General features: G+C 37.9%; 1 protein-coding gene across 1 annotated transcript in view; it reads left to right on the plus strand.

The window, feature by feature from the left end:
- Window positions 1-1,891: 1,891 nt before the first annotated feature.
- Window positions 1,892-23,995, plus strand: part of KIF11 (kinesin family member 11) — a 44,483-nt gene continuing 22,379 nt past the window's right edge. Inside the window, exons 1-13 of the mRNA XM_032312646.1 lie at window positions 1,892-2,275; window positions 6,603-6,735; window positions 7,423-7,520; window positions 7,608-7,686; window positions 9,035-9,220; window positions 9,334-9,458; window positions 12,625-12,715; window positions 14,037-14,279; window positions 16,487-16,582; window positions 20,189-20,277; window positions 21,161-21,248; window positions 22,689-22,877; window positions 23,512-23,723. Coding sequence (XP_032168537.1) covers window positions 2,199-2,275; window positions 6,603-6,735; window positions 7,423-7,520; window positions 7,608-7,686; window positions 9,035-9,220; window positions 9,334-9,458; window positions 12,625-12,715; window positions 14,037-14,279; window positions 16,487-16,582; window positions 20,189-20,277; window positions 21,161-21,248; window positions 22,689-22,877; window positions 23,512-23,723 — 1,706 coding nt within the window. The 5' untranslated portion in view covers window positions 1,892-2,198. The remainder of the gene's footprint in view (window positions 2,276-6,602; window positions 6,736-7,422; window positions 7,521-7,607; window positions 7,687-9,034; window positions 9,221-9,333; window positions 9,459-12,624; window positions 12,716-14,036; window positions 14,280-16,486; window positions 16,583-20,188; window positions 20,278-21,160; window positions 21,249-22,688; window positions 22,878-23,511; window positions 23,724-23,995) is intronic.

The following is a 23,995-nucleotide window of genomic DNA, read 5'->3' on the forward strand; positions in this document are numbered from 1 at the left end:
AAAAGTTGAAAACAGAGCTATCCTATGACCAACAATTGCATTACTGGGTATTTACCCCAAAGACACAAATGTAGAGATCCAAAGGGGCATGTGTACCCCAGTGTTCATAGCAGCCATGTCCACAATAGCCAAACTATGGAAAGGGCCCAGATGTCCATCAACAGATAAATGGATAAAGAAGATGTCACACACACACACACACACACACACACACACACAGGGAATACTGCTCAGTCATCAAAAAATATGAAATCTTGCCATTTGCAACAAGGAGGATCACTTAAAGGTTATTATGCTAAGCGAAACCAATCAGAGAAAGACAAATACCATATGATTTCACTCATGTGCATTTTAAAAAACAAAAGAGGATCATTGGAAGGGAGGGAAAAATAAAACAAGAGAACATCATAGAGGGAGACAAACCAAGACCCTTAATTATAGGAAACAAACTGAGGGTTGCTTAAGGGGAGGTTGATGGGGGATGGGGTAATGGGTGACAGACTTTTAGGAGGGCATGTGATGTAATGAGCACTGGGTATTATATAAGACTGATGGATTACTTAACTCTACCTCTAAAACTAATAATACACATGTTCATTAATTGAATTTAAATTAAATAAAGAGCGAGAGACGGCCTAGAGTGACGGCAGAGGCGGTAAAACCAATAGGAGTCCACTGGATGTGGTGGAGAACAAAGGAATCAAAGGTCTGGTTAGTGTCCTGAGTACAGAAAGGATTAGGGAGCCGGTAGGGGGAATAAAGAGTTCCGTGCTGTACAGGTCCATTTGGCGATGCTGACGAGTCGTCATAGGTATCAGTTGACATCTGGCTACGCATAATGAAGATGACCAGCGATCCGAGCTGTACACTGAGACTTCTCCTTGGGGGAATACAGGAGGTTAATAAGTGGAGGAACACAAAGGGCCCCCGAGAGTCTTCCATTCCATCTGGGCCTTACTTTAAAAAAACAAAACAAAACAAAACAAAAAACACCTAGGTTCCTGAAGGCTAAGTGTGACCGCTCAGCTCCGTGAGCCCACCACCGCACAGCCCAGAGCTTCAGTATTTCCTGAGGCTGGGCCGCACACACAACGCCCTCCAGCCACCCTAAACACTGCCAGGACGCTTGCTGGACGTCTACGGAAAGCCGGAGCTACGCAGCGGAGGCGGGGCCTAGGGAGCGCTGCCTGCTGGGATTTGTAGGCTGACGGCGCAGGCGTGGGCTCGAGCTCCTCAAGACTGCTCGGGGGAGCGGGGTTGCGGCGCCACGTAGAGGGAGCGAAGCGCACCGCGAGCCTGCGTCAGTCGTTCGGAAACGCTAGTCAGAAGAGGCAAGTTCAGTACAGCCTTATGCTTGGAATCATTTAACGGCGACATCTTCTCACCAGTTAAAGGATAAATTCAGAGTCCCGAAAGTGACATTTAACTTGGTACTCGTCGTAACCTTATTTCTTAACATTTCCCAGTTACTCAAGGCTGTTCTGGACGCTGCCTCTGAGAAAGAGTCTCTCTTTGGACATCTCCCCCCGCCAATGCTTCCATAACACTGCCATACAATTCGCTAATAATACTTGTAATCGTGGCAAGCTTTCCGGACACTACGTGTTCTAGGCTAAGCTATTTGTCCGCGTTAGCTCAGTTTTCACCGAGCCCTCTGAAATGGTCGCTATTACTTCCATTTTGAAGATGAGGAAATGTTGGCGGACAGACGTTATGTAACCTGGGCAAGGTCACACCGAAGACTCACACTGTTCACTCCTTCGCCTCTCCTGCCGCACTGCGAGTTCCAGACCGGCACGGACAGACCAGCTTTTTGCTTTCCCGCGGGCCACGCCCCGAGGGCGGTGCTCTAGTGACGACACCGTGTCCCATGGTGCCTCGCGCGCCGACACTGCTATTGGCTCGGCGTCTCGGCTCCTTTTTCAAATTGAGGCGCCGAGTCGTTGCTCGGTTTCCGAGGTTTCGGGCGGAGACGAAATTGGTGACTCCGAGGCTCCCGCTAGCGCGGGACAGACACCTCGGCCAGTTAGAGCCCTGGTGGAGAGCGGAGACGTCGAGCTTGCTTGCGTGGCTTCCCCTGGCCACGCCAATACCCGGCGGGGGAGGTGGGCATCCGGGCCGCGCCGGCCGCAGGGACCCGCCGCGCTCCACAGCGTCGGAGTCCGCAGCCAGGCCTTCACCTTCGGGCAGGGATCGTCATGGCGTCCCAGCCGAATTCCTCCGCAAAGAAGAAAGAGGAGAAGGGAAAGAACATCCAGGTGGTGGTGAGATGCAGGTAGGGCGAACCCGGCAGGACTGGGAGTGCCGGGCTTTGCTGGCTTTGGTGCAGGGCTCCCGTCTGCGTTGTCCGGAGAGAGGAATTTAGTTTTCAGTTTCTGCGGGGAGCAAACTTTCCTGTTTCGTAGTTCTCCGCATTCGGTCGATACAAACGACGCCAGATTTCTGTGAGGAGTAAATTAGTGTCTGTTTCAGAAGAAAGGGCATTTGTGTTAGAGGTTACAGTTTAAACTGGTATTCAGAAGGAGACTTTGATGGCCGGTTTTTAGGGAAAAGTGCGTTCTTTTAAAAAAACTATTGTTGGAGAGATGCCAATCCTTGAAGTTTCTCAGTTTCTAAATAAGACTGCATACCTACTTTGCAGGTGTTTTAGTACTTATGTTGGATTTACCGTCCTCTCCATCATCCTCTAAAAGAATAATCGATGACTTGTTTTCTTTCTTCTAGTTGCAATATTTTCTTAATCCCCGCCAAACAAGGAGACATCATTGTATTTATATTTTAAAGGTTAACTGCTAGAGTAGTTTGTTTTTAAAAGGACGCATCTTAAGCCAGTATAGCTTTCTGATTGTACTGCAACTTGGTCTTCCGTAGACCAAGGGAGATAGTTTCTTCGCGGTGAGTGGGTGGAGGGTTCAAATTCTCCCCGGGTTAATTTCCAAATAACTCCCCCATTTTAAATTTAGCCAGTAGAGGAGGAATATACTCGTTATGCAAACTGTTGCTTTATTAAGATTGATTTATTAAGTTTTTTAAAAGCCCTCCACGGTTTACTGGTCTGTGTGTGTTTCGTGTTTGTTTTTGTTGCTGTTGCTTTACAAATTCTACCATTTAGCAGCTTTTCTGTAAATTCAGAAGTTCTAAAATTTAAAAATAAAGGTCCTTTTTAAAATGTGTGAACAAACTTAAATTATTGCTTCCTCCACTTTGATATCTTGAATTGTAGTTGTCAAAGATAATAGCTAGCTTTCTGAACTAGGTGTTAGAGAGGAAATTTGATGGTAACCTTAAGTGCCACCACTTACTAGTTATAGTCTGGAGCTTCTGTTAATAGTTACTCTGCTCAGCGGGGAGCCTGCTTCCTCCCCTCTCTCTGTCTGCCTCTCTGCCTACTTGTGATCTCTGTCAAATAAATAAATAAATTAAAAAAAATAGTTACTTGTTTTGAAGACTGAATAAAAATAGCCTGTAATACATATGCAAATTTTTATTTATTTAATTTTTAAAGATTTTATTTTTAAGCAATCTCTACACCCATAGTGAGACTCCAAAATTCACAATCCGGAGATAAGAGTACCATGCTCTACCTATTGAGCCAACCAGGCGCCCCACAAACACAAATTTTTAGATTATTTTGATCATTTCATAATGCCAGACAATATTGCTTTTTCTGGATGGTTTTATTTTCTTTAAATTTCTTTTTTATTGTTAACTACAAAATCTGTCAGACCTATAAAAAGTTATAGAGAAAAAAGTAACAAACATCTGTGTTATCTATGACCTAATTAGAAATGAAACAATCATTACATTTGGAACCCTATTGTATCCCTCTCCTGGTCCCTTCCTCTACCCCAAGAATTAAACATTATTCATGTTTGTTATCCACATACATTTCTTACCTAAAAAGAGATTTCTTTTACATTGTCACTAATGAAAAGTGCTTAGGTTGTGTCTAATTATTTACAATAATTTTTGTATAAAGAAATGTTTTTCTTTTCTTTTCTTTTTTTTAAATGTTTTTCTTTTCATTCTTTCTTTCTTTTTTTTTTTCAAGTTAATTCTGTTTACATCTAGTCCAGGAAGCTGTCAGAATTGTCATGTTTTATGTGTCTTTGAAAAGTAAAAATCCTATTTTTTTGTTTCTGGGAGTTGAAACTAAAAATTCTGCTGTCTGCTTTACCAGTATCATTTAGTCTCCCATTTAATCCCAGTTAAGGAACTGCTTGTTGCTTTGTTGAGAAGACACAGAACTGTTTTACTATTCCACTATAAGATGATGCAAGTTTTTTTTTTATTCTTGAGAAGATTTTCTTTCTTTCTTTTTTTTTTTTTTGGAGAACATTTTCTGAAGTTGGTATCCCTATCAGCACAGAGTTGCTCTTGGCATGCTCCTCACAGTAGAACTTGAGGTCCGACGATGCCGTTGAAACCTTTGTTCATTTATGGAGGCTTCTGATCTCAACTGCTGCACAGTTCTTACCTGGGCTATGTTTGTTGGTGCTTGCTGTTTTGCTGGACATCTTTTACCTGAAATCAGTAAGACTGTGTGATCCGTTGTTTTCAGATTTAAGTGCTGGAATGAATCTGCCAAAGAACTTCTACCAATGCAGCATCTGATTTTTTTTTTTTTTTTAATAAACTTCAAAGTTATAGAAATCAATCTAGGGCTCTGGTAAGACAAGGGCAAGATTTGGCTCACAGTTTGAAGGTTATAGACCCCTCACATTGATCTAGCTACTGGTTATCTTTATTATACCCTACATAACTCCCCTGCTGCCCCTCCCCACCACACACATCTACCAACCTCTACCTCAGGGCCTTTGCAATTTCACTCTGCCTAGAAAGCTTTCCCACCAAAATAGCTACATGACTGGCTCCCTCACTTTTTAGATTCTGCTTAAATATCATTAAATATCAGAGAAAAAAAACCTTCCCAGACCACCCTAAAATAGTAATAGCAACTGTCCATTTCCCCACATCATCAATTCCAATCACACTTAGTCTGTTTTATTTACTTTGATTTCTAATTTATCAGCACCTGATATATCTATAACACTAGGATAAAAGCTCCCTGAGAATAGGAATTTGGGTGTTTTGGGTTTTTTCAAACTTGGTTTTGTTCACTGGTATACCCTCAGGTCCTAGACAAATATCAATCAAATAATAAGTACTCGATGAATATTTATGGAATGAACGAATGAATGTAATATAACTGTAGTGAGGCCAACGAATTGGTTGGCTTGTTAATGTCATTAATAGAAACCTTACAATTTCTAATTAGAGAAGTTTGGTTAGGAATATAGCCTCTGAGCCACCAGGGGGATTTTTTTAATGATAATTAACAGAGATTTAAGTATTATATAAAACAATGTACTGTGAACTCCATTGTTCCCTAGAGTACTTTTTGGGAGTACTTTTTATGGTAGTACAAATAGTTCTTTAAGCTCATCAGTGGGAGTTTTGATAACTTTTAGAAACGTGTGATCTGTGTGAATATCTAGTACTTGGTTGTGACATCTTGAATGGTATTCATTTGGTTAATGTCATCACACATAATGGCAAAGAGATTAGTTGAGAGATGCTAAGAATTATAAACTAATTGAAAAAGCTTTAACCATGTGAGAGAATTCATTGTACTTGATACTCTTGGCCTACCTCAGTATAAGTTGGTTTTGACTTAAGTTTGTTGAACTTTTAATAATATTTCATGCCATGGGTTATGTACATTGTGTAGGTTTCATTACATTTGACAATCGATAGCATTATTATGCGTTACCTGCAAGTTGGTGAGTTAAATTTCCCAGGATCACAAATTTGATTTTCTGCTTGTCAAAAATATACTAGGAATGGAGGATGTTGTATCATTTTTAAAATAAATAGCAACTTGGTTTATCTAGTAGTTGCCATTTCCTTTCATAATATGTGAATCTGAATGGGAAAAATGAACTCAGGTCAAAAGTACTTATCTTTCTTTGGCCCAGATGTGTGTTAAGTGTATATATATCTGAATGATGCTACTGTGTGGACTAGGGTTCTTTTCAGCTCTTCCATCACTCCTCTTAGGATGGCATTTATTAAGCTATATAGTTTAACAGATATTAGGATGTGTGCCAAGTATAGTAGTAGCCACTGGGAAACTAAACTAAATAGGATTTCTTTTTTCTTTTCTTTCGGTGTGGGGGGAGGCATGTGTGTGAGTGCGAGTTATCTGCTGACAGGTTAGTATTTTGAAACAAACCTGGCATGTTCTTTCTTGTACGTTATAACCTAATATTCTTAGACTATAAGGGAAATAGAATTCTGAATAATAAGTTTGGCCTTTTTTTAACGAGTTAATTCTGCTTACATCTAGTCCAGGAAGCTGTCAGAATTGTCATGTTTTACATGTCTTTGAAAAGTAAAAAACCTATTTTTTTATTTCTGGGAGTTGAAACTAAAAATTCTGCTGTCTGCTTTACCAGTATCATTTAGTCCCCCATTTAATCCCTGTCACCAATAGTGTCAAAAAACTTCACTTTGTTATTGTGTAAGGTATTAATGATAATGTCATCTGTAACCTGATAACTAAGAGTTTTTTAAATACCTTTGTATATTTCTTTTTATAGACCATTTAATTTGGCGGAACGGAAAGCTAATGCCCATTCTGTAGTAGAATGTGATCATGTACGTAAAGAAGTTAGTGTACGAACTGGAGGCTTGGCTGACAAGAGCTCAAGGAAAACATACACTTTTGATATGGTACCTATTTTTTTCTTTTTCTTTTTTTTTTTTTTCCAAGATTTATTTATCAGAGAGCATGTGAGGGAGTGGGGTTGGAGTAGAGAAAGAGGAATAAGCAGACTTTTCTAAGGGCAGACAGAGCCTGACACATGGGGCTCAGTCTCATTACCCCAAGATCATAACCTAAGCCAAAAATCCAAGAGTCAGATGCCCAACCGGCTGAGCCACCCAGGTCCCCCAGTACCTATTTCTTAAAATGCTACTATTCCTTTGTTATTTGCTATGTAAAGTAATTCTTGTATACATATTTCCTCTAGGTTCTAGTATACAGTTCCAAGTTTGAGTTGACTCTGAGTTTTCTTTTTTCCTTTTTTTTTTTTTTTTTTTTAAGATTTATTTATTTTTTTGAGAGAGAGAGAGAGAAATCCCACAAGTAGACAGAGAGGCAGGCAGAGAGACAGGGAAGCAGGCTCCCTGCCGGGCTCCATTCCAGGACCCTCAGATCTTGACCTGAGCCAAAGGCAGAGTCTTAACCCTCTCAGCCACCCAGGCGTCCCGACTCTGAGTTTTCAAGTGGTTTCTAGTGGGCTGAATGAGTTAATAGATTAAAAACAAAATTTTTAAAATGAGTAATTTTGAAGTACTTTTTTCCTGAAGAATTGCTTTTTCTTTTCTTTCTTTCTTTCTTTTTTTTTTTTTTGATAGGTTTTTGGAGCTTCTACTAAACAAATTGATGTTTACCGAAGTGTTGTTTGTCCAATTCTGGATGAAGTTATTATGGGTTATAATTGCACTATTTTTGCGTGAGTAAAACACTGTTTTTCAAAGTGCTGAAAAGGTTTAGAAGCATGTATTTATTTTCTGTTTACCACTTTGGTTAATTTTAACAGATATGGCCAAACAGGCACTGGAAAAACCTTTACAATGGAAGGTGAGAGGTCACCTAATGAAGAGTACACTTGGGAGGAGGTATTTATGGTTTATAATAGATTTTTGTCTCTAAAGTGGCTGAACTATGATTGAATAAAAAAAATTGGTTGAAGGGCTCGTGAAATAGAGAAGATCAGTATACCCATGTCAAACATGAATATAGTATAAACTACTGTTTTAGTAAAATTAAAGTATGTGGTATGATTCCTGTTTAAGAAACATGGTATCATTAGGAGAGAAAGGACCAATACATATGACACAGTTAAATGATAAGAGAGAGGTCTGTTTGGGACGGAATAGTTGGAGCAGAATATTGTGGAAAAGTGGCATGTGATTATGGCTTTAAAGGGAAGACTTTGCAGTATGGGAGTGAGTTTGTTGTAAAGTTAACATAGCAAGAGGCAGCATGGTATCAACAATGACCTTCAGTATTTAAGAAATTAAGATTACTGTATTACTAGATAGTGTAGAAAGCACATACTAGGTTTTACAAAGATTTCTATCAAGTGTGTTTAAGTCAGTTTAATGACTAAGTTAATTTTCTAACTTGTTAACATTTATGTTGATCCTTTTTTCTAGTGGTTAAATAGTTGAGGCATTAATAACTTTAAGCATGGATAATAAAGTTATGGAATTATAACCATAGGAAATAAGGAGTAGACTTAAAGCACAGTTTCAACATTTAAAGATTCATAATAATTTTATTACAGATGCTTGGATATTTGAGAAACAACTTGTTTATGTTAGAATTAGGGAATATCCTGTTAGATGGGCCTATTTCTGTTAACATGGTTGTATTACTAATGTTCTCATGAGCCAAGTTAGAAAGAATTATTAAATGTGGCTTTCTAAGTAGTTTAGTTCAGTTGGTTTCTATGTAATCTTTAGACATGATGTGGCTGATGGATAGGACAGACTTGTGGAAGGTATGAAGAAAAATAATTACTGTTGCATAAACTCATAAATGACTTGGCTGCTCTAATATTTGGTTAGTTTTTTTTAACTGTTTTGAAATATTTATGTTTAAAGATTTTATTGACTTCAGAGAGAGAGATTGAGAGCGCAGTGAATGGTGGGAGGAAGAGAGGGGGAGGGAGAGGAGGAAGGAAAGAAGCTCAACCCAGACCTCATGCTAAGGGCGGAACCCTACTTGGGGCTTGATCCCATGACCCAGAGATCATGACCTGAGCTGAAACCAAGATTTGGATGCCTAAACAACTGAGACACTCAGATGCCCCTCATATTTGTGTTTAAATATATCATAAATATATCCTATGTCATATTTGTGTTTAAATATATATCATAGATACATCATGAAAGTGTTTAAACAGCCATAGTAAATGACATTCTTCCCTTATTTTAGTCCTAACTAATACTATAATTTCAGGATCCCTTGGCTGGTATAATTCCACGTACCCTTCATCAAATTTTTGAGAAACTTACTGATAATGGTACTGAATTTTCAGTCAAAGTGTCTCTGTTGGAAATCTATAATGAAGAACTTTTTGATCTTCTTAATCCATCTTCTGATGTTTCTGAGAGACTGCAGATGTTTGACGATCCCCGTAACAAGGTAACTCAGTCTTTAAGAATGAAATGTCTCTGGATTTTAATGTGTGATGCTGTGAGAAGTCAGTATATATATTTTTTACCAACCTCATGGATGATCTTTTGATATTTGCTCAGAGGGGAGTGATAATCAAAGGTTTAGAAGAAATTACAGTACACAACAAGGATGAAGTCTATCAGATTTTGGAGAAGGGAGCAGCAAAACGGACAACTGCAGCAACTCTGATGAATGCATACTCTAGGTAAGAAAGCCAGTGTCCTCTCCCCACTGCTCCGTTTTCTTTTTAACGTGGGAAGTCAAATTGAGGTGAATCAAAGTATGTGAGTCCCATACCTAGATTATATGTATGCTTGATTTCATGCTTTAGTAATTGGCTTGAGATTTAGAGGCAAGCACCAGTATTGGAAGAATGTTGGAAGGAGAACAAAGTCAAATTAGAGAAGTATTAATCTTTTTTAAGCAGACTGTTTCTTTCTCAAATGAAATCGTACGCAGGAGCCTAGATTAATCTGTGCCTGCTGTAGTTGATTTGAGGGTGGGATGAAATCTTATTTGAGGGTGGGATGCTGAGAGGCTTAACTGCTCAGCCTCCTGTAGATTTTCCCTGAGCACTTTTTGGGGGCCTCTGTGGATACCTAGAACAAAGTTTAAAAGCCCATGGTTTAAGTAAGGATTAGAAGAAAGTCAAATAGCTTCATTTAATTTTTCCCCTGGCTTTATTGCAGTATGACCGATAAAAATTACGTATATTGGGTTGTACAATATGATTTAAACTTTTTTTAGATGGCTTCATTTTATATAGGAAGACATGGTCACTAACACTGGCTTTCCAGGGTAGAAAGGGGCATATTTGGTTAGCACCCCCTATGAAAAGAATCCCAAATTCTAGAAAAGCAGTTTACCAAGTCAGGTGATATTTCTTTCTACTGCTCTGTGTAGTGTAGCATTAGAGTGTAATTAAAAAAGCTATACATAGGGAGTTAGATATTTGCAGTTAACCAAACATGTGACTTCAGGTAAATAAGTGAACTTCTCTGAATATGTTTCCCTGACCTACAAAGTAATTATTAGAAATAGATCTCAGGGGGCACCTGGGTGGCTCAGTGGGTTAAAGCCTCTGCTTTTGGCTCAGGTCATGATCCCAGGGTCCTGGGATCGAGCCCAACATCACGCTCTCTGCTCAGCGGGGAGCCTGCTTCCCTTCCTCTGTCTCTCTGCCTGCCTCTGTCTACTTGTGATCTGTCTGTCAAATAAATAAATAAATCTTAAAAAAAAAAAAAGAAAGAAAGAAATAGATCTCAGGGTGCCTGACTGGCTCAGTCAGAAGAGCATGTGACTCTTGATCTCAGGGTTGTGAATTCGAGCCCCATGTTGGGTGTAGAGATTAATTAAATAAACAAAACCTAAAAAAAATTAATTAAAAAAAAAACCTAAAAAAAATTAAATGTCTTACTTCTTTGCTCCCTTATAATTGGAAATTTCTGCAACTCTTTGAAAAGTTACGCATGCCTTTAAAGAACAAAAAAAACCATGAAAGTAATGAAAATCATGAAATTATGGGTGATTTTATGATTTTAATTAAATTTTCCTATAATAGCTTTCCATTTGAAAAAATTATGTAGAATTTGGAGGAATGAGTTTAAGACTAGGTAATATTTCTTTTCTCTAAATACCTTTCTTTTAAATAAATTCCTGCTTTGTCATAAATTTGTATAATTTAGGATTTCTTTTTTTAAAGATTTTAATTGTTTTAGAGAAAGAGCATGAGTGGGGGTTGGGAGGGATCCAGAGGGTCAGGGAGAAGCAGACTCCCTGAGCAAGGAGCCTGACTCTGGATTTGATTGATCCCAAGACTTTGGGATCATGACCTGAGCCAAAGGCAGATACTTAATGGACTGAGCCACCCAGATGCCCTCTAGGACTCTTTTTTTTTTTTTTTTTAAGATTTTATTTATTTATCAGAGAGAGAGAGGGGGGGAGAGAGCAAGCACAGGCAGACAGAATGGCCGGCAGAGGCAGAGGGAGAAGCAGGCTCCCTGCTGAGCAAGGAGCCCGATGTGGGACTCGATCCCAGGACGCTGGGATCATGACCTGAGCCGAAGGCAGCTGCTTAACCAACTGAGCCACCCAGGCATCCCTAGGACTCATTTTTTTATATGTAGACTTGTGTAAAGGTTTTTTTATGAATGCATGTGATAAAGTGAAGGAAAAGATTCAATTTTCCAAAATCAGAGTTGAGGTCTATGCTTGATTGCATTAATTCCATAATCTTGAATTAGGAATGGGTAAATAATGGTAGAAAATATGAAATACATATTGAATTCAGATTTATACTTTGTTTTTCTTTTCTTTTTATTTATTTTTTTTTTTAAGATTTTATTTATTTATTTGACACACACACAGATCACAAGTAGGCAGAGAGACAAGCAGAGAGACGGGGGTGGGGAGGGCGGAAGCATTTCGGCTCCCTGCTGAGCAGAGAGCCTGCTGTGGGGCTCGATCCCAGAACCCTGGGATCATGACCTGAGCCGAAGACACACGGTTAATGACTAAGCCACCCAGGCACCCCAGATTTATAGTTTCTTTATACTTTTCCTGTGCCCTTCCCCTTTTCTGTAATTTTAAATAATAAAATATGATTCTTACTGTAAAATTTTCCAAGCAACATGAAAAGTACAAAAGAGAAAATTAAAAATTACCATATTCCTCACTAATCATCAATGAAATTAACAAACAAGGATGTTCACCAAATGTCATTGATACGGAGTAAGAGGTCTTTTGTTGTCTATATAGCTTTTGTATCCCTCAGATAAAAGCTGAATGTCAGTACATAAGATAGACTTTGGAAAATTTTATGGTCATGGTGATTGTCTTGTAGTATTTCGGTAATCACTCTTATTTACTATTTGCTTTTCAGGAGAGGGTATTAACTATTTCTGATATTCTCAATGCAGAACAATATATTTTTACAACAGTTGACATTGAAATCAAGTAATTTGATTATTTCTGTGGTACTGTTTGAATTTATGGTAATGACATATTTCAAGAGATTCTTATAAATAAGAAGACTGATTTCAAGCCTTCTCCTCTGACATACCAGGCAACTGTCCAAAACCGACCCCACATCCAGCTTTTAGAGGTCTGAGGATTCTAGTTCCTAAGTCTTTTAGGGTGTTTACAGATAGTTTCTTATTGGGATCCCCTCTGCAGGCAGCAGGTACAAGAAAGCAAAAACCTAAGCATTATACTATCTACCCTCTGTCTTCCAAAATCTTATTGATGTCTCTTGTCCGATACTATCTTTCTCTACCTTGTGGTATTTGGTCTTTCTTTACTCTTTTTAATATTTTATAGAAAGCAAATAATGTTTTATTACAATGACTGGATGACCTGATCTTGTTTTGTAGTCGTTCCCACTCAGTTTTCTCTGTTACAATACATATGAAAGAAACTACGATTGATGGAGAGGAGCTTGTTAAAATTGGAAAGTTGAACTTGGTAAGTGTCTACCTTAATACCACTGTTTCATTCTTTTTTTTCTCCAGCATTATTAAAGTATAATTGACAAAATTATATATTTAAAGTGTAAAAAAAAGTGATGATTTGATATATGTATGCTTTGTGAAATGATTACCATAATCAGGTTAATTAACATATCCTTCACCTCACATAGTCACTTTTTTGGGAGGGGTAAGAATGCTTAGATCTACTCTTAGCAGGTTTCAGCTGTCATTACCATAGTGTACATTACATCCCCAGAGTTTATTCATCTTATAATTGAAGGCTTATACGCTTTGACAAGCACCTGCTTCTCCCCCATTCCCCTACTCTTGGTAACCGTCATTCTACTCTCCATTTCCATGAACTAACTTTCTTCCCCACACCCCCTCAATTCTACATATAAGGGAGATCATATAGTATTTGTCCTTCTCTCTCTGGCTTATTTCACTTTGCATTGTACTAGGTTCATCCATGTTGTTACAAAATGCAGGATTTCCTTCTTTCTCATGGCTAAGTAAATGTATTCCATTGTACATGCATACCATATCTTTTCTATTCATTCATCACTGTTTCTATATCTTGGCTATTGTGAATAATTCATTGAACATGGGAATGCAGGTTATCTCTTTAAGATACTGATTTTATTGCCCTTGGATAATATACGTAGAAGTGGGATTGCTGGGTCAAACCACTATTTCATTCTTTTTTTTTTTTTTTTTCTTTAAGATTTATTTATTTTAGAGGGAAGAGAGGGAGAGAGAATCTCAAGCAGGATCCCAGCTGAGTGAGGAGCCCAATATGGGGATTTCACGACCCTGAGATCATGACCTGAGCCAAAATTACGGGCTGGATGCTTAAGGCACCTGGGTAGTTCAGTGGGTTAAGCCTCTGCCTTCAGCTCAGGTCATGATCTCAGGGTCCTGGATCAAGGCCCGCATCAGGCTCTCTGCTCAGCGGGGAGCCTACTTCCCCCTCTCTGCCTGCTTGTGACCTCTCTTTCTGTCAAATAAATAATAAAATCTTTAAAAAAAAAAAAAAGTTGGACGATTAAGGCTCTGAGCCACTTAGGGACCCTTCATCTGTTTCATTCTTGACCACCACAGAGCAGCTTGAAATTCTGTACTTCTAGACAATATTTTTGAAGTTCCTAGGTAATTAGCTTTGTAGTGTATTGTTAATTATAAAAAAATTATCTTGGTGGGTAGTTGATACATTATACTAGAGAATGAAAGTCTTTGTGTCCAAATCCAGGGGAACTAACAGTTTTTATTTTTGAAATTTGAGGTTGAACTAACAACTTTTATTTTTGAAATTCAAGGTTGATCTTGCGGGAAGTGAGAACATTGGCCGTTCTGGAGCAGTTGACAAGAGAGCTCGGGAGGCTGGAAATATCAATCAATCCCTTTTGACTTTGGGAAGGGTCATTACTGCTCTTGTAGAAAGAACACCTCATGTTCCTTATCGAGAATCTAAACTAACTAGAATCCTCCAGGATTCTCTTGGGGGACGTACAAGAACATCCATAATTGCAACAATTTCTCCTGCATCTCTCAATCTTGAGGTAAGCCCTTTAATAGGCATCTGCAAGTGTAGTAGCTGTAATTCTTATTTAGCTATCACTTACTTTATTTTACTTTTTTGTTTTTATTTTTTTATCATATATTTTAAAAGTTCATTAATTGGCTTCATTCATTCTAAGCAAGAGTAAAAGAATCTGGATATTGCAAAGGGACATAGGAGGACAACACTGAAAAAATTGTTTTTCTACTTCCTGGCAGAGTTTTTAATCTTAAAAAGCCAATTACTTAATGGTTTTTCCCACACAGTCTTCAAAAGAAATTGCTGTGGGGCGCCTGGGTGGTTCAGTGGTTTGGGCTGCTGCCTTCGGCTCGGGTCATGATCTCAGGGTCCTGGGATCGAGCCCCGCGTCGGGCTCTCTGCTCCGCAGGAAGCCTGCTTCCCTCTCTCTCTCTCTGCCTGCCTCTCTGCCTACTTGTGATCTCTGTCTGTCAAATAAATAAATAAAATCTTTAAAAAAAAAAAAAGAAAAGAAATTGCTGTGGTCATTAGCAGTGGATGGTTACATGTGGTATAGAGATTTTTAAAAATATTTTATTTATTTATTTGAGAGAGAATGAGGAGGTGGAGGGGTGGGTAGAGGGAGAGGAAGAATCAGACTCCCTGCTGAGCAGGGACCCTGATTGGGGCCAGGGTATGGAGATCTAATAGGGGACTTAAAAGTGAGTTAATTGAATGCTAGTGTTGTAGAAGTTCTTAGAGGGCACTGAAGATGGGATTGGATATGTGAGAACAGGTGGTAAAACCAAGAGGAGCAAAAAAAGATGGCAAAATCTCTTATTTTATTGTGATTGTTTCCTTTATTTTTTTTTTTAAATTTTTTTTTTAATATTTTATTTATTTATTTTACAGAGAGAGAGATCACAAGTAGACAGAGAAGCAGGCAGAGAGAGAGAGGGAGGGAAGCAGGCTCCCCGCTGAGCAGAGAGCCCGATGTGGGACTCGATCCCAGGACCCTGGGATCATGACCTGAGCCGAAGGCAGCGGCTTAACCCACTGAGCCACCCAGGCACCCTGATTGTTTCCTTTAAACGGAGTTAGAAAAGGATTTATAAGGTCTCTAATTCCCCTTTCATTTTAAAACACATCTTTACTGAGATGTAATTCACATGCCATTAAATCACCTATTACAAGTATGTAATTTGATGATTTTAATATATTTGCTGAGCTGTGCAACCATCACTAAAGTCTATTTAGAGCATTGTCATTACCTTAGAAAGAAACCTTGTAACCCATTAGGAATCACTCTCCATTTGCCCACATTCCCAGTTCTAGGTCATGACTAACCTACTTCAAAATTTTTTTCTTTTCTTTTTCTTTTTTTTTTTTTTAAAGATTTTGTTTTATTTATTTGACAGAGAGAGACACAGCGAGAGAGGGAACATAAACAGGGGGAGTGGGAGAGGGAGTAGCAGGCTTCTGATGAGCAAGGAGCCCGATGTGGGGCTCCATCCCAGGACTCTGGGATCACGACCCGAGCCGAAGGTACCCAGGAGCCTCCTCCCGCCACTTTTTAAAAAGATTTTATTTCTTTATTAGAGCACAAGTTGGAGGCAAAGGGAGAGAGAGGGAGAAGCTGACTCCCCAGTAAACAGAGAGCCCAATGTGGGGCTTGATCCCAGGACTCTAAGATTATGACCTGAGCCAAAGGCAGACGCTTAACCAACTGAGACAGCCAGGTGCCTCAACCTACTTTTGTAATCTATAGATTTACCTAATCTGGACATTGTGTGTAAATGGAATCATGCAATAAGTGTTCTTCTGTGACTGCCTTCTTGCATTTAGCATGTTTTCAGTGTTCATCCATGTGGTTCACATGTATCCATGCTTCATTTCTTTTTGTAGGTGAGTAATTTTCCATTGTATGGATATAGAATATTTTGCTTATTCATCAGGTGAGGGGGTTCATTGAGTGTGAAGACCAAAGTAAAAAATTCTTAGGCAAATTATCATAAAGAAGATGACATTTTAAATTAGAAAGAAGGGAAGAAAAGGCTGTTTTGAACAAATTTCCTTGTAAAGATTTAGAATAGTGGTCCTAGTGGATGATAGATTTTTAGGTTAGATATAACCGTAAGTTATTTCTTGTAAATTATTTTTTTCTTGTAACTTATTTTATAATCCTTTTGATAACAGAACTACATTGTTCTTATAGAATCTTTAGTAATTGGCATTTTCTTTTCTTTACAGGAAACTCTGAGTACATTGGAATATGCTCATAGAGCAAAGAACATACTAAATAAGCCTGAAGTTAACCAGAAACTCACCAAAAGAGCTCTTATTAAGGTAATTGTGGATTTTGTGGAGGAATGTTTTGTTTGACAAATGTTAAGCTGAGGACCTGAAATAGATAATTGTTAAGATTTATTCAATTACGTGTGATAAGGCATTTCATCTAATGATTTTAATTAACTACCTAATATATTAAAATGTTTTTTCTAATGCAAATACGGTGACTTTATCAGCTCTATCAAGCCAGCAAAATTTGCAGTTATTTACATTTACAAAATTTATTTATTTCTAGCTTTAAGGTACAATCACCATACATTAATATGGTATTATTACCACACATTAAGGTATAAATTCCATAACACTCTTCCATTGTAATCCTATAATGCAATGATTTTTAGTACATTTACAGAGTTGTGCAACATCACTACAGTCTACTTTGGAAATTTCTATCACTATAAAGTTCCCCTTTACCCCTTTACAAACAATCAACAACTAATACACTTTTTGTCTGTAGATTTGCCCTTTCCAGCCATTTCTTTTTTATTTTTTTTTAAAGATTTTATTTATTTATTTGACAGAGAGAAAGATCACATGTAGGCAGAGAGAGGAGGAAGCAGGCTCCCCGTGGAGCAAAGAGCCCGACGTGGGGCTCAATCCCAGGACTCTGGGATTATGACCCGAGTCGAAGGCAGAGGCTTTAACCCACTGAGCCACCCAGATGCCCCTTTTCCAGCCATTTCTTAAATGGAATCATGTAATATTTAATCTTTTGCATCTGGCTTCTTTCACTTAGCATAACACTAGGGCTTCATCTATGTTGTAGTTGTATCAGTAGACTATTTTGCTGAATGGTATTCCATTAAATGGTTAATAACACATTGTGTTTATCCATTCATCAGCCGATGGAAATTTGGATCATTTCCTGTAGTGCTGCTATGAATATTAGTATAGAAATCTTTGTGTTGATGTATTTGCAGTCCTTTCAGGTAGTTACCTAGAAGTTTAATTTCTGTGTTGCACAGTAAGTTTATGTTTAACTTTTTAAGAAACTGTTTTCCAGGGGCGCCTGCTTCCTCCTCTCTCTCTGCCTGCCTTTTTGCCTACTTGTGATCTCTGTCTGTCAAATAAATAAATAAAATCTTAAAAAAAAAAAAAAGAAACTCTTTTCCAAAGTGGCTGTACCACTTTAAATTTTCATTAGCAGCAAATGCATGAGGGTTGCAGTTTCTCCACATCCTCCCCAACACATGTTATAGTCTTTTTAATGTTAGCCATTCTAGTAAGGGTATGATTTTACCCTCAGCATGGTTTTAATTAGCGTTCCCCTAGTGAATAATGATAATGAGCATCTTTTCGTATGCTTCTTATCCATTTGTATATCTTATTTGTGAAAGATCTATCCAAATTCTTTGCCCAATTTTTAGTTGGTTAAGTTTTGTTTTGTTTTTGTTTTTTAAGATTTTATTTATCAGTTAAAGAACTGCCAAGCTATTTTCCAGAGTGGCTGTATCAGTTTATATTCCCACTAGCAATGTAAGAGTGATCTAGTTATTCCACATATTCACCAGCATTTGGTATTATAGCTATTTTTATTTTAGTTGTTCTGATGAGTATAAGAGGCGCTAAATATCTCACTGTGTTTTTGTGGGTTTTTTAAAAAAGATTTTATTTATTTATTTGAGAGAGAGAATGAAAGAGAGAGCATAAGACAAGGGAGGGTGGGAGGGAGAAGCAGACTCCCTCCTGAGCAGGGAGCCCAACACGGGACTCAGTCCTGGGACCAGTCAGGATCATGACCTGAGCCTGACCTGCTTAACCAACTGAGCCACCCAGGCACTCTCTCAATGTGGTTTTAACTTGCATTTCTCTAATGGCTCGTGGTGTTAAGCGTCTTTTCATGTGCTTATTTGGTATTTGCATATCCTCTTTGGTGAAAAGTCTATTCCTGTTTTTAGGCCCATTTTCTAATAGGGTTTTAAATTTTTTTTTTTTTTAAGATTTTATTTTTTTGACCCAGAGAGAGAGAGATCACAAATAGGCAGAGAAGCAGGCAGAGGGAGGGGGAAGCGGGCTCCCTGCTGAGCAGAGAGCCTGATGTGGGACTCGATCCCAGGACCCTGGGATCATGACCTGAGCTGAAGGCAGAGGTTTCACCCACTGAGCCACCCAGGCGCCCGGGTTTTTAATTTTTTTAGTAAAAAAAATTGGGGGGACACTGGGGTGGCTCAGCGGGTTAAGCATCTAACTCTTGATTAAGGTTCAGGTCATGATCTCAGGATCCTGGGATTGAGACCCATGTAGTACTGCTTGTCTCCCTTTCCCTCTGTGTACTCTCTGACTCTCTCTCTCAAATAAATAAATAAATCTTTAAGAAAATTGGGGGGAGCCATCCGGGTGGTTCAGTTGCTTGGCCATTTGACTTAATTTTGGCTCAGATCATGATCTCAGTCTCATGATTGAGCCCTGCATCAGGCTCAGAGCTGGGTGTGGAGCCTGTTTAAGATCTTTCTCTCTCTTTCCCTCTGCCTCCTGCCTTAAAAAAATATATATATACATAGACATATAATAAATATATCTACGTATATATATTTTTTAGTTTTATATATTAAAAAAATTTAATATATGTATATATTTATATATATACATATATGTAATAAATATAAAATATATTATATATATGTATATATTTTTTTTAAGTAATTTCCACCCAACGTGGGGCTTGAACCCGCAACCCAGAGATCAAGAATCACATGCTCTTCTGGCTGAGCCAACCAGGCTTCTTACTAATTGTTTTTTTTTTTTAAATTATTGTCGTTTTGAAAGTTCTTAGTCCTCTGTCACAAAAATGGTTTATATTCATTTTCTCCCAGTCTGTAGTTTATCTTCTTTATATGGCCTTTTATTTTTATTTATTTATTTATTTAAAATATTTTATTTATTTGGCAGAGAGATCACAAGTAGGCAGAGAGGTAGGTAGAGAGAGAAAGGAGGAAGCAGGCTCCCTGCTGAGCAGAGAGCCAGATGTGGGGCTTGATTTCAGGACCCTGGGATTATGACCTGAGCCGAAGGCAGAGGCTTTAACCCACTGAGCCACCTAAGCATGCCATGCCCTTTTTTTTTTTTTTTAAAGATTTTTATTTATTTATTTGACAGAGATCACAAGTAGGCAGAGAGGCAGGCAGAGAGAGAGAGGAGGAAGCAGGCTCCCTGCAGAGCAGAGAGCCCGATGCAGGGCTCGATCCCAGGACCCTGGGATCATGACCTGAGCCGAAGGCAAGGGCTTTAACCCACTGAGCCACCCAGGTGCCCCCCCCCCCCCTTTTTAAAGAATTTATTTATTTATTTATTTATTTAGCCACATCGGGCTCCCTGCTCAGTGGGGAGCCTGCTTCCTCCTTGCTCTCTGCCTGCCTCTCTGCCTACTTGTGATCTCTGTCTGTCAAATAAATAAATAAAATCTTAAAAAAAATAAAAAAGTATTTATTTAAGCTGTTGAAAGACTCTGTGACTAAACAAATATTGAATGAAAAGTATTCTTTTTCATGCTTTAAAAAACATGAAAGGACTAAGTACATGTTTTATTTATTACATATCCTCCCCAAAATGAATGAAAAAACAGTTAAATGCTAAATTGATACCTACAATATTCTTCTTGTGAAGGAATACACAGAAGAGATAGAGCGTCTGAAACGAGATCTTGCTGCAGCCCGTGAGAAAAATGGGGTATACATTTCTGAAGAAAATTTTAGGTAAGACCTTGGCTATGGAAATTAATTTCCAAGAATAATAATTTTCTGATAACAAGGTGTTTGAAATAAAATTTACTTTTGTGACAGTAACTAAGATCTTTGTATCTAGTGCTTCCTATAAATGCTCCTTTTTCTGATATTAACAAATAGTTATCAGTTAAAAATTTTTTATATATATAACTTTAATTTTTAGATAACTATAGATTCACATGAGGTTGCAAGAAAAATACAAAGAGGGCCCATGTATTTTTCACTTGTTTTCCTCATTCATTACTTCTCACATAACTTTAGTAAAACATCAGTGATGGTGTGTGTTAGGGTATGTACTGGGGTATGCAGGAGGGTATGGGGTATGCAGAGGGTACCGGGGTATGCAGGAGACAGGAGGTATAATTGTTTTGTATATATACTTTAACTCACTTATCCAATTTTAGCCCCTGACTCCCCTTCTTTCTGTGATACCAGATGCCTTCAAGTCCCAAGCCTCTCATGGATTCTGTGGGTCCTATTTATCCTCCATATTCCTGATTATAGACACTTAGTTTGTATCCCTCCCCATCTCTGTTTTATGTGAATTATGACAAAGGACTATTTGTCAGCTTTGTAGCTTCTTTAATTTTATACATACACATGCTTTTTTCCCCTCATAAGTAGGGATTCTCAGTTTCAAAATGGAAGTCACAAGAAGAATATTCCATTTATAAAACAAGGACAAGGATACATTAGTTTTTTGTAATTTGTGTTCATTGCTTATTGACACTTAGGCATCATTATTATAGTGATAAATGGTAGAGATGATGTGCAACTGCCACAGTTTTGTTAGAATGAGTCTTAAAGGAATTAAAAAATATTAACTGTTAAATTCATATTAACTTTATTTTAGAGCCATGAGTGGAAAACTAACTGTTCAAGAAGAACAGATTGTAGAATTGATTGAAAAAATTGGCGCAGTTGAAGAGGAGCTAAGTAGGGTAAGTATTTAAAACAGTATTTAATGAAGGGTGCCTGGGTAGCTCAGCCGTTGGGCGTCTTCGGCTCAGGTCATGATCCCAGCGTCCTGGGATTGAGCCCCACGTCAGGCTCCCTGTTTGGCAGGACGCCTGCTTTCCCTCTCCTAGACTTCCTGCTTGTGTTCCCTCTCTGGCTGTGTGTCTCTCTCTGTCAAGTAAATAAATAAAATCTTTTAAAAATTCTAACAAAATAGTATTGAATGAAAAAACAAAACAGTATTGTGTGTTACATGAAAAGCAAATATTAAAAAAATTTCAGAACTTGAGGGACATGATTTTTTTTAAATATTTTTTAAATTTATTATTTTTAAAGTTTTTTTGAAGTTTTAAATTTTTTATTATTATTATTTTTTTAGATTTTATTTATTTTATTTGACAGGCAGAGATTACAAGTAGGCAGAGAGGCAGGTGGAACGAGAGAGGAGGAAGCAGGCTCCCTGCTGAGCAGAGAGCTTGATGCGGTGCTTGATCCCAGGATCCCGGGATCATGACCTGAGCCGAAGGCAGAGGCTTTAACCTACTGAGCCACCCAGGCGCCCCGTGAAGTTTTTTATTTTTAAGTGATGTGTACACCCAAGGCGGGGCTTAGACTTAACATCCTCGAAAACCCTGAGATCGGGAGTCTCAGGATCTAGTGAGTGAGCCAGCCAGGCACCAACATCCTTTTTTTTTTTTTTTTTTTTTTTAACATTCTTTTGATTTGTACTGTCTTTGAAATACCGTCTGTGCTTCATCTGTATATCTCAGTTCAGACAAGCCACTTTTTTTTTTTTTTTTTAATAGACTTCATGCTCAATGTGGGGCTTGAACTCACAACCCTGAGATCAAGAGTGGCATGCCCTACTGACTGAGCCAGCCAGGAGCCTCTCCTGCCAATATTTTTTGTTTAAGATTTTTTTTTCTTGCTGACTCATACTAAATTAAGTTATATCATAATTTTACTGTCTCTTTTGACACATTAAGGCAGCATTCTAAGAAATTAACTGAATCGTGCGGCTTTATTGTTAAAGCTAAATAACGAATGCTGAGACATTTTCATTACTGTGTGTATCAGATGAAGGAATGCAGATGTTAGGGGAAGCCAGATGTTGAATAAGGTGGAGAGACATGACCTTTCTGTGCCACCCTCACGTTGTCAGTGCTGAAAGGAAACTGAAGGACTAATACCACTACCCTAGACCTGTTATTTAATCTCAAAGTTTTTAATGAAGTTACAGGAAGAGACCAGATACTATATAAAATGTGCTAACCTGTCTGGTAACTTGTTACAGCTTGTCACAACTTTTGCATGGAAATGATTTGTTTGATTCTTCTTCTATTATTTTATGAACTAGCCAGATGTTTCACTAACCAGTTCAGCATTTTGTAATTCTTAAAAAAATATTTAAATATTATATTTAGGTTACAGAGTTGTTTATGGACAATAAAAATGAACTTGACCAGTGTAAATCTGACCTGCAAAATAAGACACAGGAACTTGAAACCACTCAAAAACATTTACAAGAAACTAAATTACAGCTTGTTGAAGAAGAGTATATTACATCAGCTTTGGAAAGTACTGAGGAGAAACTTCATGATGCTGCCAGCAGGGTATGTCTTTTGTTTTGATTTGCACTTGCATTAAAGAAATTAGAGAATGGATAGAAATAACTTTCCTTTGCTTAAGTGTTAACTGTGAAATTCTATTTATCCACCCCAAATGGTATTTCTGCCAATTTAAAGAACATTATTTTACTATTTTACCTGAATTTTCCTCACTAGAGTTTCCAACTTAAGAAAAATAAGTGCCTAAAGTTTTATAAATAGAAAATGATTTTAATGTACTTTGGGGACATTGAGAACAATGATGCAGTACTTTCCCCTTTAGTCATGATTGGAACTAATCAGTCCTACAGAATTTAGCACCTTCTAGTGATGTGAGATGTTGAAAGAATTGTTTATTAGGTGCATGTTAGAGGAAATAGTTAACACATAATAGAAAAATTTGTGAGGAAGCATAATTGCTATATTAGTTTGGCAAAATTCCTTTTCCTTCCAAAATTGGTAGATGAGGGGAAATTCCTGGGCAACTGGATAAATTAGCATGAATTAAAAATGTGTTCTGATACAACATTTAAAATTTATTACTTCTCATGAGGAGAAATCCTTAGGTAGCATAGATATTTTCATTAGAAAATGTTTTCATCATACCCATCTTACCAACATTTTTAAAAATCACATATAGTTGCTTACTACAGTTGAAGAAACTACAAAAGATGTATCTAGTCTCCATTCCAAACTGGATCGTAAGAAGGCAATTGATCAGCACAATGCAGAAGCTCAGGATATTTTTGGAAAAAACCTGAATAGTCTGTTTAGTAGCATGGAAGAATTAATTAAGGATAGCAGCTCAAAACAGAAGGCCATGCTGGAAGCTCACAAGACTTTGTTTGGTAAGTTCAAGCATTTCTAATTATTCTAGTCTGAGATTAATTTCAAAATTCACCATTTAATATTTTAAAACACTGAGGTGTCCATGTCACAAGTCCCCTCCAATGCATACACTTTCTGTTCAGACCAGGGATTAATGCTTTTACTGCCTTTGAATTGAAACAAATCTTACTTGGGTTTTTTCTTTTTTTTCCTGTTTTCTATAAAGCAAATTTTAATCATACCCATTGTTTTCTTCATTTAGGGGGGAAAAAAAAACTTTTTTTTTTTTTTTTTTT

This window comes from Mustela erminea, chromosome 14 (assembly GCF_009829155.1).
Source record: "Mustela erminea isolate mMusErm1 chromosome 14, mMusErm1.Pri, whole genome shotgun sequence".
Classification (NCBI taxonomy): Eukaryota; Metazoa; Chordata; class Mammalia; order Carnivora; family Mustelidae; genus Mustela; species Mustela erminea.